This window comes from Gordionus sp. m RMFG-2023, chromosome 3 (assembly GCF_954871325.1).
Source record: "Gordionus sp. m RMFG-2023 chromosome 3, tfGorSpeb1-WG-v2, whole genome shotgun sequence".
NCBI lineage: Eukaryota > Metazoa > Nematomorpha > Gordioida > Chordodea > Parachordodidae > Gordionus > Gordionus sp. m RMFG-2023.
Genome location: NC_088777.1, coordinates 19,999,062 through 20,019,395, shown reverse-complemented (window position 1 = coordinate 20,019,395; position 20,334 = coordinate 19,999,062). Strand labels below are relative to the sequence as shown.

The window sequence follows — 20,334 nt, the reverse complement described above, 5'->3', positions numbered from 1 at the left end:
TGAACTGATAATTTTGAAATATCTTCCAGCAGTTGAAGATAATAATTTAAAATAATAAAATGATTCCAAAATTGAAAACAAAATCGCGCTTTTAGTTTGTTTCACCGCGCTAAACAGTTTACTTAAAGGAGCTCACCTTAAAAGGCTATACTCTAAATAATATAAAAAATGAAAAGAGGTATACTTTACAACGAAAGTTTCGTCCCCTAAAACCATTTCTTCTTGAGACGAATGTGGCGGTGTTAAATAAGAAGAGGTCTCCATTTTGGATGAAGACTCGTCATTGCTGAGAGTTGTATCTTTGTTGTTTCTTTGGCCATCGATTAGGTCTAAAGATATTCAATAAGTTAATAATATAATAACATCCATTGGCGATTGTTAGGGTAAGGCACATGTTTGCTCAGTGCGAGTAAATTTAATTTGAGCATGCCTAAAATATTATCTATGCCAGGAGAGCTTTTTTAGCATGCGTATTTTAAAAAAAGACTCATTGGCATGCCAAATAAGAGCTAACGACAATTTATGGTAACCTTTTCAAGTTTGTATGGTATTTAAAAATAATTGCAAGTTATCAATTTTTCCAAGGCAACCGAAGTTAAACTGTCAGTAACAGAATGATACGATCTAAAGTAATTATTTATTTCAATATTCAAAAAAAAAGATTAAGTGGTATCATTATTGGCGTATGCAGCCCCCCCCCCACAACAAATAAATGTAGACGGTTCAAATATTTTTAAAATAATATTGTGCAAATCCCTCTCCCCCTTCCAAGCAAAAAATGCAGATGCCGAAAATATTATTGTTTTATATTAATTTTTATTTTATAATAATCATTCCTATCTTTTATTAAATATATATTTAATTACATTTATTTATCACATCTAATTTATTATATAATTTAATTTCGATTTCAAATTTTCCTTGGATTTTCAAATTTCCCAATAAATCATCATGAAGTGCTATATTATATATAATATTTTATCATTTTCACAATTTAGACAAAACTAGAATACAATAATCAGCCATATGATAGAGCCAATTTTTTTGGATAAAGATAATATCAGCGTAGAAGAAAAGGCTATACCTCTTAAAAAGGTATTAAAGATATGTATGATAAGTATTTTATTTAATAATAATAGATTTATATTCCACTCCTCAATTATAAATATTCACAAACAAATGTGAATAGAAGGTTAAAATTTTAAAACAGCTATCTTACCAGATGGTTGGGACATGCATACTCTATCCAAGATAATGATATGTGTCTTGTTTGGTCCAAGATATGCTGGAAGAAATTTAGTTGAGTTTAACAGTCTTGTTAATACTTCATTCAACGGGTACAAAGATGCCGGATAAATCTTTGGCAATCAGCAAAAACAAATTATCATGAAAGCTATAAACTCATGATTTCTTCAAAAGAATTCAAAGTAAGGATATGATTCCCATTTCATCATATATTAATAAAAATAGCACAAGAAAATAGATAAAAAATACAACTTGTATTGTGGATTGCAGGGCCTAGCATAACTCGGCCATTTGGATTCAGGAAGCTTGAATTTCGATAATAATTATGGTAATTCTCACTGTCTTGTAAAATATAAAAAATTATGGGATTCTGTATTAAAGGAGAGCCTTAATTGCAGCAATAAAAATACTATGTTTCTTAGCCCCAGGATTCAAAATGAAGTTATTTTTATTTGCAATATCATTTTAGAAAAATTAATTAAATCAATTCTGCCCTATGTTTCGCAATTTTGATAGATGAGACCACAGATATTGTAGGCATTGAGCAGATGTCATTCTGCATACGATACATGGATACTCAAAATAATATTATTAAAGAAATGCTTTTAATTTATCCCTTTTTCAACCATGACTGTTGCCTTAGCTGATGTAATATTTGTCTTAAAAAATTCAAAGTAATAATTAATCTCATGATAAAATTGTTTTTTTGAAAAATATAGTTGAACATAAATTTTTGATATGTAGGCAAGAGTATAATGGAGCTCATGCAATAAGTGGGAAATTTAATGGGCTTCAAGTATTTATAAAAAGAAAACGTTTAACAGCTATATATGTCCACTGTGCTACCATTCCCTCAACTTCACAATTTCCAATTCATGTTCTTTATCATTTTTTCATATACTGGTTATATACGTTTAATTTTTATAATTCACATTATTTGAATTTGTGTATTAGAAATAGTCTAGCCCCAGCGTCTACATTATAGGATATTAACTAGATGCAACCCCCCCCCCCTTCTAAAAAATTCCATTGCATTCGGGGCGATATTATCACATTATTAATTATACGTTTTAAATTATAATAGTACTCCCTTAATATATTTTAAAAAGAATAACTTAAATCATCAAAAGTTTATAACTAACAAAAAATTCTGAATATAAAAGAGTTAATTTAAAGCATGAGTTATATTTAAAACCCCTAAATTTACAATTAACATTATACAGCATATTGATTGGGGAAATATTAGCTAATATATCAAACCCTTTTTAAATTATGTTTAAAAAGATAGCAGAAAATTAGAATTATTTGAAAAATAACGACTATGTATATAATATTGGTCGATATTTAGCAATATACTAATATTATAATAAATTAAATTTAAAATCATTATAATTGTCCTCAAATCATTCAAAAATATAATAGACAACACTCTAAATAATTATACCCTACCCTTTTCTAAATATTTAAATGTAATCCTACCCCCCCCCCCCCGCTCATGTAGATACTGATTAGTCCTAATAAATTTATGAACTTAAGATATTTTTAAATAACAAGAAATTTATCCTTAAAAAAATTAATACCCCTCCCCCCTCCACAGCAAATTCCCACATACGCAGTTAGTATATATTTTTTAAAAAATGTTGTATTATATTAATAATAAGGTCAAAGAAAACATAATACACTTTAATATTATATTTTAAAGGTACTTTAAGCATACAAAATTTATATAATAAAATAAAATTTGTCCCAGTTGTAAGTTGCTAAGGTATCGTTACACTAGGGTTGATAAAAATCATGATTTTTTTAAATATAAAAATCGATTCACTTGATAAATAAACTTTAATGAAATAAAATAAATATTCCATGGAGGATATTCATCATCTAAGCATTATTGTGAAATTGATTTAATAAACCATTGTTAAACTGAGAGTTTAGAATTTGTATCACCATCGATCTTTATCGTTTGCCAACCAGAGATATAAAAAAACTTTGTGTTTTCAAAAATCTAGATAAAAACTCGCTTTTATTTCTTTTAAATTCAGAAAACCCCTTCATTATTTTTCAATTTTTAAAATCTCCGAAATTTATTTTTCTATTAAAAAAGATGCGTGAAAAAATCCTAAAACTTTATGAATGTCAAATGAGCAAGAAAATCAAGATTAAGATTTTTTGCCAACCCTTTTTAATTTCTATATAAATTTAGGCATGTTATATATGTTATAGTTATATCAAAAACAAATTTGCAATTATATTACTAGATAATGGGATTAAAGTTATAATCGAGTTTTTTCCCCTTTTACTGATGCTAAATGATTAGGTCTAAATTAAAAATTAGTTCAAATATTGAATCTAATAATAATAACTAAGTTAATAATTAATAATTTTGGGGGGGAACATTAAAAATTTTTTTTTTAAATATTGGTCATCTTATATCCATTTGAAAATTGAAAATTATTATTTCTAATATATTATGAGCTCCAATTTTTCAAATATCTATTTTCTATTATTCTCATACTACTTTTATAATAATTTCTTCAACAATAGGGCTGGGTAATAATAAAAATTCGTGAAAAATGTATAAAAAACGTATAGATGGTACTGTATACGAATTTCAATGCAATCGAATATTTTTTTCATCTTTTAAAATTATTTTAAAGGATTATAATTGATATACAAGTAATATCATGCATATTGAAGATTTTTTTAAAAAATTTATTTATTCTTAAGGCCCGGTTTGAATTTTTTGATTTTTAACTCTTTTAAAGATTATTAATAATCATTTCAATTAATAAGTATAAGTAACTATTGCTAAATTTTTTTGTATAATGCTCCTTGATGATGTTAGCTTCCAGTTAGCATATAAAAGTATTCTCAGTTATAGAATTTATTCTCCCTCCTTTTAGATAAAATTTTATAGGAGAGAATTTTGAAAATAAATTAATTAATAATTAGTGAACGTTACTCCAAAAGAGTAGCAAGTTTCTCGTTATGTTTGAAAAAAGGAACGCGTTACCGTTACCTTGTGAAAAAATAAACGCATTACTAGTTATTCAAAAAAGTAAAGCGTTACTTTATTTAAAAAACTAAATATTATATATATATAATTTTATTTATGAGAATTTTCACAACATTAAAAAATACATATAAAAGTATAAATTATAAACTAAAAAAGCATATCTATTATGTAAGAAAAAATTTATATATTATTTTAAATAAAATTATCTAATGGGCAGGCATAAGTTTACATTTGATCGGCATATTTATAATCCAATTTTTGTCTGATAGAGAAACTTTCCACAGCTATCCCAGTATTTGGGAAATTTTCCTATAAAATATTTTTAGAAATTTCAGGAATGCATTACCAAGATTGATAATAACTAACGGGATAAAATTATAGTTTGATAGAAAGGTGTATTTTCATATTTTGTTAGATTAAATTCTGCGTTTGAATACGTCGATACATGAATAGTCTCGTGGAAGGGCTGACCAAGTTGCTAAGGGCTGAGAGGCATTCTATTTATTTTTCCCCCATAGCTAATAAAAATAATATATTGTAAGAGTTAGTGTTGTTAAACAGCTCGTTTTGAGCCGATTTTTAAAAACGGCTAACACAATATTTTATCCAGAAAAATATTACGTAAGCCTGAAAATTGTTCATAGAAGGAGCAAAGGTCTAGAAGTATAGTATCTGGTGAAAATATTGAGTTATCCGCTTTTAAAAATCGGCTCAAAACGAGCCGTTTAACAACATTAGTAAGAATTTTTTTGTAATTTTTAACAATTGATTTTCAAATGATCAGATAAACAAGAACACGATTGCTCAACATAGTTTTCACTGTGCTAAACACACGTTCAACTGGTGCAGAGGATGGGTGGGCTGTATTACATTTAATAAATAAAATTTTAATTTGAGGGAATTTATTACAAATATTTAAAGAATTATCATAATTTTCAAAAAAACTTATTAGATTATCTTCATTCAGATCCTCATTGATATTTTCTTACCTTTATCAGAATTTAATCTGAATTTGTATGTTTTTAGATTTGAGCTGCTCTGCTAGACATTGAGGTTATATAATTGGAATTCAAATTTTCTAAACAAAAATAGTAAGGATAGATTTTTTGAAATAAAAAGAAAAATAATTTTTATCGGAAGAAATAAGTTTGTCATATATTATTCATAAAATAAATTTAAATATAAGATAACATAAATTCATACCTTGATTGATTCAATTAATTAGATTAACAAAATTGAATATAAAATTCAACCACAAAAATGGAATAAATAAAATAAGAAAAATTTTATAACGAGTAACGTTTTGCGTTAGAGATACTCAAAAAAAACGCATTATTTGTTTTTTTTGAAACAAATGGATTTCCTTTCCTAAAAAAATGTAACATCGTTAGTAATGAAGTTACTTTACAGTACTAATAATTATATATGTCTCAATAATAGCTTTGTGAAATAGCGACAAAATTTTTTAAAAAATGTCCTTCTTTATATAATAATAAGTTTGTATGCGAAAAGATTCGAATGGGATTTAAAGGTTCAAGATGAACCGACATTATTATTCCTCCTAGGTAATTTCCTTCCATTAAAAATAGCAATAAAAATACTTTTGCCAACTCTTTACTTAATTCTGATATAATAATATAGCAAAAATCAAAATGAAACGTGAGACTACTAATAAACTACGAAAAAAAAGAAATTATTTTGTTTCTAAGTTTTATCATAAAATTAATATGATGCCGTATTTTAAATAAATGTGCGAAATTTTTTTTAAAAAAATACAACCTTCACAAACATATGAAAAAATATATTAATAATATATTCGTGGTGGTTTTATTTTATATGATCAACTCCTTTAAAAGATTATAAAGGTTGAAAGGTTGTTTTATATTTGCACTACCGTGACCGAAAGGGTTAAACTAAAGATTAAAGACCGCTTTCAGAGATCGTTGCTATATATCTCCTGAAAAAAATATATACGCAAAAATTTGTAAATTGCTTTACCTTCGATAGGTGTTGATTGAGATTGGAAAGTCGTGTTCTCTTGCGAATCTTCACTACTCATTGTTTTTTCTTGAGTCGAAGAGGTGCTACCGAGAACATTTTTCGTTTTAAAACGCCTCAATATTTTTTTTAACGAATGCAATATAAATCAAAGGAAGGAAGGAACAAAAAATATTGATGCCAAACTTAATCAAGATTTTTTAAATTTAACGGGTTCTTTATACGGATCTTTAGATAAGGCTTTTATTTTAATTTTTAAAAAAGTGCTTATGCTTATATTGATAGGAACAATGTATAGATAGGACAAGGTCAGCCAATTCCGAATTATAGAATATAATGAATGTCCATGGGCATCCATAGGCCGTGAAAAAACTAAGGGACTACTAACTCACATAATTGTCTCGCAACTGGGATAAACATATCTCCTGCCTATTCCATGCTTAAAAGATAATTTTACCATACAACAAAATTCTTAGCAGCTAGGAATGACGATATAAAAATAATTAAAGAATTAGTTATATTTCAATTATTGTATTTAACTTGTTGCTACGTATCTCGCGGGCACTATCTTCACTTTCCATGTAGGGATTTTCCAGATTAATGACATCTATGCTGTTTCCTCCTATTCTCTCTGACAACTGGGAAGAAGAAGCTATGTTTTCAATCAAGTCATCTTCACTGTATACGGGGGTAAATATTTTATCAATAGACCTGACCTTAGATGAATCCTGGGAGAGCGAAAAAAATTGGCAAAGTTCTGGTCGAGTAATCTTCTTCTGTATAAGAATATTTTTTAAGGATCAATTTTAGATATATTTAATCTCTCGTGCAGCACTGATAATAAATAATTAACGGCCTTTAAAATCGTTTTGATATTTAACAAAAAATCTTTTAAATATCTTATAAAATAAATAATAAATACTTTTTTTAAGATAAACGTTGTGCAAAAAATTTTTCAAAAAATATATTATTAACCAATATGCTTTAGTCAAAACTAGGACTGCCCTTACATTTTTTTAATTAATATTTTTCAAGATCCGATACCTAGTTTTTAATAGATTTAAAACTTTTAAATAATAAATTTATTACTTATTTAAAAGGGGTAAGGTCAAGAAATTATAAAATAAATTTATTTCATCATTAATCTATAAAAAAATTAATTAATAATAATCTAATCATTTTTATTTTTTTAAATAAAATAATTTAAAAGATGCCATTCTTGTGCTTCCCTTTTCCAAACTGATATTTTTCCTAAAAAAAGTAAGTAATAACAAATCAAAAGAAAATTTGAAATATAATTTATATTTAACTTATTAAACTTCATAAATAAACTTATATTATACATTTTTTAAATAAAATAAAAATTAATTGATTCAAATAAAATATGGTTGGTTTTATTTTATAAAATATCGGTGCTAAGTATATGCCCGGAAGCATAGGAGTATTAACATAGGGATAAAAAGTTGTATCAGTGGATTCTTATATGTAGTTTATAACGAATAAACAAATGTTTAAATGAAAATTAAATGCAATGCTAAAATGTTTAAAGCAATGTTCTATACAGAGTAGGCCTATTCAAAAACAAATTGAACAATTCGAATATTCGATGTTATTTGAATAAATTGTTCCTTCGGTAAATTATTCGAATATTAAAATATTCGGAATAATTATTAATGTTCTTTAATAAAATTTAATAATTTGTCATTTATATTGATATACTTTCAAGAAAGTATACTTCATCTCCTGTTAAAGTCTTTTCTTAGTTGAATTTGCTTCCAAAAAATTTCATGTTTTTATAAAGAATAACAATAAGAAAAGCTCTAATTTATAAATTGGTTCAGCATTATAAATTAAATCACATAATAATAATTTTTTCTGCTTAAATGTGCGAAAAATTTTTTATCTGTCAATATTTTCATGTGAATTATTTTATATTTCTAAAAAATAAATTATTCGAATCGAATACAAATAGCAAATTTTATTATTTGTACCAATACGAATATTAAACAAATCGAATATGAATAATGCACTATTCAATTAGTATTTAAATATGCCGAATATAAAGCATAGATTGTGAATTGTTGTTGGTCCAAGTCATCATTACGTCATAAAAATATTTTACCCTAGGAGGAGAGAATGCGTAACCTTTTGGCAAATATATTTTGGAGTTCGGAGTTTCCTGAAATATAATTTTTTTAAAGATACATAAAAATTAACTCATTAAAGGAGAAGAATAATTAAATATAATAATATTTCCCTCGTGCAAAATTTTCCAGGGTCAAATATAAGAAATTAGTAAGAGGCGTAAGGTTACCCTTATTGGCGTTTTCCAATTTTAATTGTCAGCCTTAAAAAAAACACTCAGATCTAATAATTGGTTAAAAATAAAATTGACCATACCAAATCGGGTTTAGTGAATAGTTTTGAAGGTAGGATAGGCTTCGCGGGAAAATCTTTGAGTACAAATGTAGAACTACGAGTCCAAATTAGGCCCAAAGCTATATCGCACACAGCGTACAGTTTCTGAAAGAGAATAAAAAAATGTAATAATGGTTTTATCTTTATTTTGTTTGAGTTGATGAAAAAAATTTATATATTGAATGGAAGTGGAACTAGCTAATTAATTATGTTATAACTTTTAACTTAAAATGATAGTTATGTTGTAATTAAATGTGTAGATCAAAAAATACAATAATACATATCGCTGCCTGATTATTACAGTTTCTATATATACTCAGATCAATTTTTCAGGAGTGACTTTAAAAAACACCATACTCTCTGACAAAAACTATAAGATATTTAGACAAAAAAAAATTTTTTAAATATTAGATATACTTAAACTATGACAAATCCATTTTTTAGAAGTTTTTTGCACTTTACGTTTGACGCATTCTGGATCAATAATTCGTCTATAACTCTCTAATAATAATTAATTATAATACTTATGGGATATATTTTTGACAAAATAATAGCGTTTGACGGTAATTCAATAGAAAATTAGCCAATTTCGATATTAAATATTGGATCAGATCGGCCGTTATTTTTGATCCAATATTTTTTATTGTTTTTGGTTATTTTATGATATTTTATTATGAATAATTTCATAATAATAGTTTAAAATTTTACACTATTTTTTGTTATATTATCTGCAACAAGAAAATGATTTTAATATATCTAACGAATCACATTCAGTTTGTGTTGCTAAACGGCTTGATTTACCCAATTTAAAAAACAGTTAACTCAAGATTTTGGCCAAAAGTAAATTACTCTAGCTTATTCATTTTGCCTACCGATGGTAAAAAGGTATGGACTTCCATTGACGAAATTTCAAGGATTAGGTAATAATATTTTGGCTAAAATTTTGATTTAGCCCTTTTAAAAAATCGGTGAAAAGGAGCTGTTTAACAACACTACATTCACCCAATAAACATTGCAAATATTTTAAATGAGATTATTAGCTTTTGGAGAATAAAAATAAATAAAATTCGTGAAAATTATTTGCTTTTTTTTAAATAAAATATTGATATATTTATATATAACATTGATACAAAGATAGATGGCAAATAAAAATCAATATAAATATCGGATCGGTGAAAAATTTGTGGATCGACACAGCCCTAGTTATGGGTAAAATGAAAAGGGGCATTGTGGTAACACAATAAATTGATAAGGAGATAAATTCAGACAAAGAGAGAATAATAAATTAAAATGAGTGAAATGTATGTGGGTGAATTATGAATTCTTGAGGTAGCCTGCAGTTATAATAACCTAGGATAAATAAAATATTTATAAGGAGGTAAATATTAGGCGAAGAAAGGACAAAGAAGTGTTATGGGATTTTTCTAAAGAGAGTAAAGCGCATGATAAAATTCAATATTTACAATGATATGAAGTATAGTTAAAAGGAGAGTACGGGATTAGAGTAGGTAAAAATGAAGAAATAGGTCTGTTTGAGTAATGTTGGAGATAAACAAAAAGTTTTCAATTTTAAAAACAAAATTTTTATGAAAATATAAAATAAAATTTGTTTCTTATTTTTGTTTTATTAGCCTTTCTAAATATTTATTAAATTTGATATTATTTTAAACATTCATTAATTTATATAAAAGATGTAGATAAAGGCCATTCTTTTTATCTACTCTCTTTATTCGCTAAAATTTATTTCTCCTAATATCTTAGGTACTATAAACTGGCAAAATTCATAATCGCTACTTTTTGATGTTTTTTAAAAACTAAATATTTTTATTACGTGTTAAAATGATTTTGATTAAGAGAGTTAATTATTGGGCCTAACATGTATTACATAAAGAATAATTTTTAGGAGTTTTTGAACCTAAAATGGCGAAGGGGATCCATAAAAATAATATTTTGGCCTTTCAATTTCGACTAAAAGTAGAAATAGAACCGTATAATATTCAGGCAGCAATATAAATAAATATAGACATAAGTTTGTTTTTTTTATATTTAAGAATATAGATTCTATAATTTGTTTCAGTCATATTAAAATTAAATACTATAAATTAGCCGACAGGACTGGCCTGTCAGTCTAGAGACGGTGGTAACATATTCAATAAAATATAGGCCCTGTTGTGGCCCAAAAAAATATAATAGTTATATTTCCTTCCTGTTCATACTTTTATTTACCTGTGAATATCACAATTAAAAATAAGGAAATCAGGGGGTGGGAAATATTTACTATCCATTTTTTTATATTTTAAATAGAATAAGGAGGAAGTATTTAAATTATCAAAGTTATGAAAATATTTAAATAATGCATAACATTAATATAGTAAATAAAAAAAATATTATTAGTTTGAGATGGCTTCCCTATAAGCCTTTTAAAAAATTAGGGTAACAGGTGGGCAAAAAATTTCGATTTTGCATGTCATTATATAAAATAGGTGAAAATTTAAATCAACAATATTTATTTATATTATATAAATAAATCTATGCAGGCCATTGAAGTCTAAAAATATTGAACTAATTATAAATTTAATGTAAAAAAGTAAAACAGTTTTCACAGTCATTTAACAGATCTTAGTAGTAGTGTTGTTAAACGGCTCGTTTTGAGCCGATTTTTGAAAACGGCTAACTCATTATTTCATCCAGAATAGTATTAGGCAAGCCTTGAATATTTTATTTTAGAAGGAACAAAGGTTTGGACATCTATTAGCGAAATCTCGAGGCTTAACTAATATTTTTCTGGCTAAAATATTGAGTTAACCATTTTTAAAAATCGGCTCAAAACGAGCCGTTTAACAACACTACATACATTATATAAACATATAAATTACGTGCGATGATTCTGGACTTTGGGCGTCCTTGGTCTGTTTAATGTTTTCAATGAGTCGTTTGAAAAAACTGAAACTGTAATTCTCGTTTTTGTGTATAAGGGGTTCTATAAGGAACCAAAAAGCGCTTTGAGAAGATAAGTATTTATAAAAATTCGATTTTAGGATTATAAATCCTTTTAAATAAGCCATATAAATCTTGATTTTTTGTCTATATTCTTAATGTATTCGGATACATGGGTAATAATCTGATTACGTTTTATTTTATAAAACTTTTTAGATTTAAAAAGAGCCATTGAAAACTTTTTTTAACTCATATTTTTTTGAAAAATAACTTAATACTTTTTTTATTGGATCGATAATCTTGGAACTTACTAGTAAATTTATAACCTTATATAAATTCAATTCTTTGCTCCATTCCTTCAATAAATCATTTCAAGGACGAATGAGAACAGTTGGATATGTTCAACATTCTCTAACCATTAAAGGTTTGAAGTTAATAGGGGGCCTATCAACACCTCCGAGATTTTAAATTTATTTTAAAAAAATATGTTGATATTTTAACCTGGTTTATTTAGAAACCTACCATTTTATGGTATACTATGTTTCTGCAAAATTTTAGGCATTTTTATAATGATGATTTTAAGGATATAAACATTTGGAGGCAAAAAAGCCAATTTTTATTTTTGTTATTATTTTAAATATTAAGAAACATAAGTTTACATGATTATTGCATGTTTTAAATAGATTTTTATATTAAAAATAAGAAACATAATATTTATGGCCATTTTGCTTAATTTTTGAGACTCTTTACAAAAATTCTTATTTAATATTAAATATTCGAATTTTGCCAATTTATAATTAATTTAAGGTTAACTTATCAAATTTATAAAATGAATTTTAAAATGGGGGTAGGGGGGGGGGTGAGTTATGGCTCACCTAATCACTCGCGTTATATTCTTTTCTACCTTGGCATTCAAGGGTTAAAAACTTTTTAACTTCATCTAAACTGGTGAATCTCCTTTTTAGTTTTGCGCTATTATAAATAAATATATATTACGGCAAAATAAAAGGAGTTCCTACCTATAAAAAATAGACATCAAATACTCCGGTATTTTATTTGTACTGTTGTTTGACGTAAAATTTTTTTCGTGAATTCGATATTATGTTATAAAGTAATTGCGCCCAAAGCTGTTATATATATAATAAATACTCTTTAATTTCCTCGAGCAATTTAAGGTTTTCAATATCGTGAAAAGCCGGATGGTGAGCTAACAAGTGAACAGCGTAAGGTAGGACGTAGTCGGGAAGAATTGAATATATTTTAGCTTTTAATATATTATACACATATATTTAGAAGAGAAACACATAATAAACGAGCATATAAGATGAGAAAATTTAGTTCCAATCAAAGTTGGTAATTAAACTAATAAAGCTTAGTCATACAGTAATAAAAGGAGAATTATTTGAAACAAAAACTATTATATTAAAATTGGAAGATAAATATATAATGATTAAAATTGTTAGTGTGTTTTAATATAAATATATAATATTAAAATAAATATAACACTAATCTTAAACCAAAAATAGAAATAAGAATATTAAAGGCAAAATCATATTCATATCATGTTTTATAATAAATAGAATAAAATAGAAAGACGTTGTTGTTAATATTTAATGCATAACATTAAAATAAAGAATAAAATAAATATTATGAGTTCGAGATATATTTCGTGGCTTTTATTGAAGTTTTGAGGATGTGTTTTTTGCTAAAACTAAGAAAATTGACTTACAAGTTTAAAATCATCATTCTTGCTAAACCTATTAACAAAACTGAAAGAAAATTTGGGTTAAGGATTAAAACTAATTTTTATTATTAATGATTATTTTTAAATAATTATAATTGGAACATGTTTTTTGATGCCCTTATATTCCAAATAAAGCAAATATAGTCAATTTATAAGTCAAATAATTACTATTGCTCCAGATGGCATTTTTTTAACATTATAAAAACATATTAACCTAATTTTATTATCAATTAAATTACAAATATCAGAAAAATATTAATTAAGTAAAGTTTTAATACTAAAATTGAGACACATAAGTAAAGTATATTAACATAAAAAAAATATGAATTTATGTTAAAAAAAGGAAATTCGAATTTTTACTTATACATACATAATCATAACGTATATCCATTTATAAAACTAATTCTATTTTTTTAAAAATATCAAATGTACTCCAATAGTCGAGCAACGATTTCCTAATTCTATTTATAAATAGTCGGGTTATGGGCCAGGCAAAGACCTTAATTTTTCCATTACCGGGAGGGGGAGAGCAATCCTAAAAGAGTGATTTGCAGGTTTATTAGTTCAATGTAAGGGCGAAACAAATAGAAAAAGAGAAAATCATGTGCTTTAATTGAAAAAAAGTTTAGCCCTGGTTTAGTGAGAGAAATACATTGTCACATATCTCATGATTATTTATGGGATGAGATTTGGTGTGAACTCTTAAATATATTTTATAAAATCAAAATATTTTGTTTTTCTTTCTTAAAAGAAATTCAAAATTACCACTAGCGTGATTTGGGTTGGTCCTAAGGATTTCTCTTCTTTTGGAGATATTAACAGCTAGATACTGTTTGCAGCGTAGTTTGAATTCTTTGTTGGTGTCATTGTGAACGAGACAAAATATAGCCAAGTATTCCAGTGGTAGCTTCATTGATAGCAGCGCCTTATGGATCTTGTAGATAAATTTTTGCTTAAATTCCAAGTCTTTTATTTCCTTTGCAGATAAAACAATGATAAAATTGTGCATTTTGTGTGAATTTTCCCCACCATCACTTCTCGTGATTTCGTGCAATGGCATCAGAAGCCTTTATAATCTCATTGGGAACAAAAAAAATTTTTTAGCTAATATTTTCAAAATGGCTTTCGTTTTTTATAGGTATATTTAAATTTTTTTAGAGCTCTTCAAATTTTTCAGGGGACTGGAGCCCATGTGCTCTCCCTAGTGAGCTATTGTGGCGATGCGGATGGCTCAGGCCCCCTAAAGAGTTTGGAGAGCCTCATTAAAAATATATTATGGGATTTCACACAATTTTTTTGCAAAGCATATTTATCATATTTATTTTATTTGTTAAATTTTTTGCTAATTATTTAAGATTTTAGAATTTCCAAGTTGAAAATACTAGCGAAGTCACTTATGATTTATCCAAAGCGAGTCGCCCAATCGTTTCAGTGATGGCGGAGTGAAAAGATTAATCAACATGGAATTTAATGGAAGTTCGAATGATCATAAAAATATTTAACTTAAATTGTTAATGCAAAATAAATTTATGGTATGTTTCAAAAATTATTCAATAATTGTAAAAATAAAAAATTAGCAATAATATTGCTTATACTTTTTTATAAGGATCATAACCCCCGTGTATATTAATGGTGTTATATTTAATTTATTACATTTATTAATAAATTATCTTATTCAACACCGTATGTGCTACTATCTTTCGAAAAAAGGTAGCGCGCTACTGCTATCTTTTTAAAAAATGGTAACGGCCGGCAGATATTTCTCTTTAATAAGTAGCACGCTAAAAGTTACTATTATTAAAAAAAATTTAAATAATAGTCAGCAAAGGCATGCACTACCATATCAATTTCCAACATTACAGGAAACGTGAGAGCATTTATAAATGTCATATTTTCAATAGAGAAAGACTTATTTAACTATATTATATTAATATTCTTAGAAAACCTGCTTTTATACCTGAAGATTTAGAAAATCGAAATATATCATCAGCCATCATAGATGATGAAAAGATTTTAAAAAATTAAAATTGTTAAAGTTTTTGGTCAATTCAGGACATTTTAACAAAGTTGCCATAAATACCTAAAAGTTTCAATTCCAATATAAGACATATAAAAACAAATTTCTAAAGAAAATTAAGACATAATTTGCATTGTCCACTAATGGTCAGTTTGCTTATATCATGTTTCTTTTTTTTTAAGTTTAGCATCTAAAATAAAATTATTCTTAAACCCAGGCAATTCCTATTCCTTAGGCAGATATATTGTTAGTGTTATGAATCATCCAACCATTAAATTTTAAACTCGTTGTATCTAACAATATTAAGCCTCTGTTTAATCCTTTCTATATTCTAAGCGGAAAAACTGATAAAATTATTAAGACCTGGATTATCAATTTTTTTGTTCTACATTTGATTGAGTATAATATAATACATGTTAATCCATCTAAATAGTCAATTCAATCATATTTTAATTATATTATACAATATTGGACCATTATATTAATTTTAATTACTCATTGTCGGCATTGCTTGGTTCAGACTTAAGACACATATTAGATTTAATATATAAATGTATTTTCTTGTTATACAATTTTGTTGCGGACCTCATCGTCTGATACTACATCCAACAACTCATTCCTTTAATAGTTAATTTTGCTATCATATCAATTCTCGTGTGATTGGATAAGTAAATGCTGAGGCATGGCACTGAAATAAATTGATGTAGAAAGCAGAATGGTGTTAAAATAGGTAATACCCTACCAATAAATATATAAATATTTGTGGAGATATATATATTTGTTGATTATATTTGATTGCTAAATAAGAGGGATTTTTCTGGAACTAGTACTGCAAAAGAAAAATCAACTTCCAAAGATAAAGTATTTTCAACAGATTTTGTGTTCAGGTGGAAGTGGGTCGACGATGTAGTATTAGGTGGTGAAATCTGCATCACAAATTAGCATGATTACAGTAGTCCCATTTATAGCATCTAATGTAAATAAGCCCTGACAATGGATGTTGACAAAGGTCGAAAAAAGTTAAATAATGGTGATCTGAATGTATCGTGAAATATAGTTAAATGATTGATGTAATGGGCAATTTAAATAAAAGTAATATATAATATTACTGAATCAAAAGAAGAACACAAAAATGGATAATCTGGATATTTAATCATTTTACTAATTTTTCCGCAGACATAGCCTGGTTTGAGTTTAGGAAAGAGACAGGTCATCTTAGTAAGAGATATAATTGTATTAAATCAGGGATAATATTTTGACTGATTAATTTCGTATAAGTGAATTTAAACCATATAAAAAATGTGAATCGTGACACGATAAAGTTGAAATTTTAATATTTAAAATTTACTTTAGTAGTTATAGGTAAAAATTAAAGAAAAAATGTATTAAAACATATTTCATTAGAAATACAGTGTTGTGCAGATTTGATGGAAAACATTTTCATATTTTTTAATTTTTGCAAATATAATTATTTAACTTGCAAAAATTGTCAAGAATATAAATGTTATTTTAACAAATTTTGTATAAATTTATTTGAAAATAAATTTAAATATGGAAATGTTTTCCATCAAATCTGCACGAGACTTAAGTGGATTAATTTTCTAAAAATATGCTAAAAAAACAGAAAGAGATAAGAGACCAATAGATATGGCTATATTTTAAATAGTTATAAAAATAAATATCTTGAAATCCAATAAAGATTGTATTTAGAGGAAAAAACAAAGTATTCTATTTTTTTTATTTCGTGTTTATTATATGTTTATGAAATGGGGAAAGTTATTATATAAAAATGAAAAAATTGCGTTCATTCCTTCTTTCTCCTGCTTTCTTTCCCCGAAAAATGAAAACTTAAATAAATTAACGAATATACTAATATATATTATTTTTATTTTTTACGATTATAAGATAGGCCAAAGTTTGAAAGTGTTGTAACGAAAGAGCATCCCAATATACCGGTATTTGTACTAGTCTCAGCACGGCGCAAGCACATTTAAGCTTGAGTAAGATAAACCTATTTACAAAATATATTTTTTTTAAAAATAGCAGTAAATAATATCATTTCTTAGCAGAGATCTGAACCGAGCCTAAAACCTTAGCCGAACCTGGACATTTAAAAATTTGGCACCTGAACCTCTAAAAAGGCGTGTGAACAGGTTTAAGCCTTTTAATTAGTAACTGTTTTTAAATATCGATAAATTTAAATATCAGTAACTGTGCCAGCTACCCAAGTTAGCATATAGATGTGTTCTCAAGTATAGAATTTATTCTTTTTTCCCATAGGCAGAGAATTTATAAAATATTTTTATTGTATACAGCTCAATAAGGTCTTGCAAGCCGACCCGCTAGCTCACCCCAGACTGGCACAGCCAGGATTATGGTTTGAAAAATATTATAAATAGATTTCCTTATTATTTTTTCTTTTTTTGCATATTTTGTAATAAATAAACTAGTGTTGTTAAAAAGCCCGATTGGGTCAATTTTTGAAAACGGCCCCAATTAAGATTTTACTAAAATAAAATTATGTAAACATCGAGATTTGGCAAATAGATGTCCAAACTTTTCTGCCAGCTATGAGCAGAATCTTTAGTCTTACATGTTATTTTGGTTTTAATCTTAATAGGGCCCTTTTTTTAAATCGACCCGAACAAAACTAAACATTCATTAAATTATCAGTGAATATTTAAATTTACTGCATAATATTTAAAAAAGAATAAAATAAAAATTTTGAAATATTTTCAAAAATTAAAGCCATTACATTATTTGCTTGCTTTTAAAAAAATAACCAGCAATACACATCGCATCACTTGAGTGATACATGCTTACTATAAATTAAGGCCTAAAGTTATATTTTTGCTGTCAAAAGTAGCAGGTTACTTTTTAAAATATTTATTTATATATCTTAATAAATATATTCAAATTATTATATTTAATAAATATGTTATAATTAGTTCTGTAAAGTAACGTCGTTATGACGGTTGTTACCTTTTTTGTAAAATAGGAACGCTATTCGTTACCTTCTAGAGGTAATTAGTAACGGTAACGCGTTTCTTTGTGTAAAGGTAACGTAAAACGCTACTAGTTACTTCAAATTTTTCTTAAAAAATATAGAAAAAATCATATTTTATTGTTATAGAATTACTTTTATTTATTTTTTAAAATTTTATAAATAATTTAAGCCGTTTTTTTAATTTACATCAACCACCAAACTTCTTCATTTTTATTTTAAATTTTCAGTCAAGATTATTAATATAATTAATATTGTATGTAAGTTTACATTCTTATATAATAATTTATTTTATAAAGAATATTATGTCAATTGTACATTTTCTTCAGATGAAGCTGAGTAAAACCTGCCTTGGTTTTAATATAAAACATTTTTTTACACCAATGAAGAAAAAAAACTAAGGGTACAGAACTTAAACTTTGTAAGTGTAAATTGTGTCCCAACTCAGATATTTTAACCGTACAGATATACTTTGTAAGTGTATATTGTATCCCAACTCAGATATTTTAACCTCAATTGTGGAATAAACATGGGCATCCTCTAAACTGTGCAGCCATTTTTAAAGAAAAAATGGGATATCTGATTAAATTGATCACAACAAGATGGAACTCTTAATATAACTCTGAAATTAATCTAGTCTTATTAAGGAGAATGACCACAAATTTGACGAATCTTGTGATAAATCTAAATTAGAGATTTTCAGATAATGACAAATCATTCATAGATGAATATGCTATATATGATTTTATATGTTATGAAACATGTTCATATGGCTCTTTCGATTTTAGAGAGAGAAGAAAATATGCATTTGGGAAATCTCACTCCCAAATAATTATTATAATATGAAAAAATGGCTTTAAATAATTTTATTTTGCAAGCTACTTATTAATGCAATTCTGCAAGACAAATATAAAAGGTATAGAGTTGAAGTATTGTTCACAGTTTATATATTGATAATATTTTATTTTTGTATTAATTTATTTATAACATATATATATATATATATTAAAAAAAATTATTATAAAAAGATATCTTATATATTATTTATTGCATAATTTTATTTATATATAGGGGGGAAAATTATTTTTTGTATATATTATTAAATTTTTTAAGTAACGAGTAACCAGTTACTTTTTTGAATAGCAGTAATGCGCAGGTAACACGTTTCTTGTTGCGCTAGTTATAATAAATTAATTTTAAATGTCTAATTCTGTATGTGCGCCTTTTTTATATTTAATATTGAATTGATAGTTGATCAGAGCAATGAATCAGTCAGGCAGATACAGATTATAATATGAATTCCGACTCTGAGATGAGAGTTCAGATTGATGAAATAAAAACTGTGCCACCCCTTTCTACAACTATTACCAAAGATACAGACTTAAATGTAAAAATACATTGGTCAAGTATCGAAAATATTTTGGATTTTACAAGAAAGGTGATAGTACAGCAATATTAGTGTTATGTCTTCCAAAAAATGTATATTTCAGCAGCTAAATCATCCACAGCTAATCTATAGAAACACATCTCTAAGTATATTTTCACATAACGTCAAATAATTTACCAAGTTTTAGTTAGATGTACATATAACAAGATTTTTTTTGCGTAAATTATAAAGAATTATTAAACTAATTTTTTTATGAATAAATTATATCAATTAAATATTCCTATATAAAAAAAAATATTTTTACAGAACATATATCATAACCAATTCTTAAAAATAAAGAAAACTATAGATATTAAGAAAATAATTCAGAGATCAAATAAATTAAACTAAAAATTAACTTCCTGTGATGTTGAAGTTTTTATTGAGCTAATAAATACTCTGCAACCTAATATGAAGATAATGTTAGGTAGACAAACCTCAACTATAAGAATATCTAAGCATGTTATTCAAATGAAGAATATTTTAAGAGAAAGATAATCAGGGCCCAATTTTGTTTGCACACTACTTC

General features: G+C 26.1%; 1 protein-coding gene across 2 annotated transcripts in view; it reads right to left on the bottom strand.

The window, feature by feature from the left end:
• The window catches only part of LOC135927588 (sister chromatid cohesion protein PDS5 homolog A-like), a 41,419-nt gene that overhangs the window by 875 nt on the left and 20,210 nt on the right, over positions 1-20,334 (bottom strand). The window contains exons 22-30 of one of the 2 annotated variants that reach the window (XM_065463673.1): positions 17,272-17,386; positions 14,124-14,334; positions 12,764-12,878; positions 11,554-11,677; positions 8,660-8,782; positions 8,382-8,438; positions 6,800-7,035; positions 6,260-6,375; positions 185-329 (exon numbers count right to left, since the gene is read on the bottom strand). In XM_065463673.1, coding sequence (XP_065319745.1) covers positions 185-329; positions 6,260-6,375; positions 6,800-7,035; positions 8,382-8,438; positions 8,660-8,782; positions 11,554-11,677; positions 12,764-12,878; positions 14,124-14,334; positions 17,272-17,386 — 1,242 coding nt within the window. Of the gene's footprint in view, positions 1-184; positions 330-4,635; positions 4,780-6,259; positions 6,376-6,799; positions 7,036-8,381; positions 8,439-8,659; positions 8,783-11,553; positions 11,678-12,763; positions 12,879-14,123; positions 14,335-17,271; positions 17,387-20,334 lie in introns of those variants that run through there. The other variant, XM_065463674.1, reaches the window with a different exon arrangement.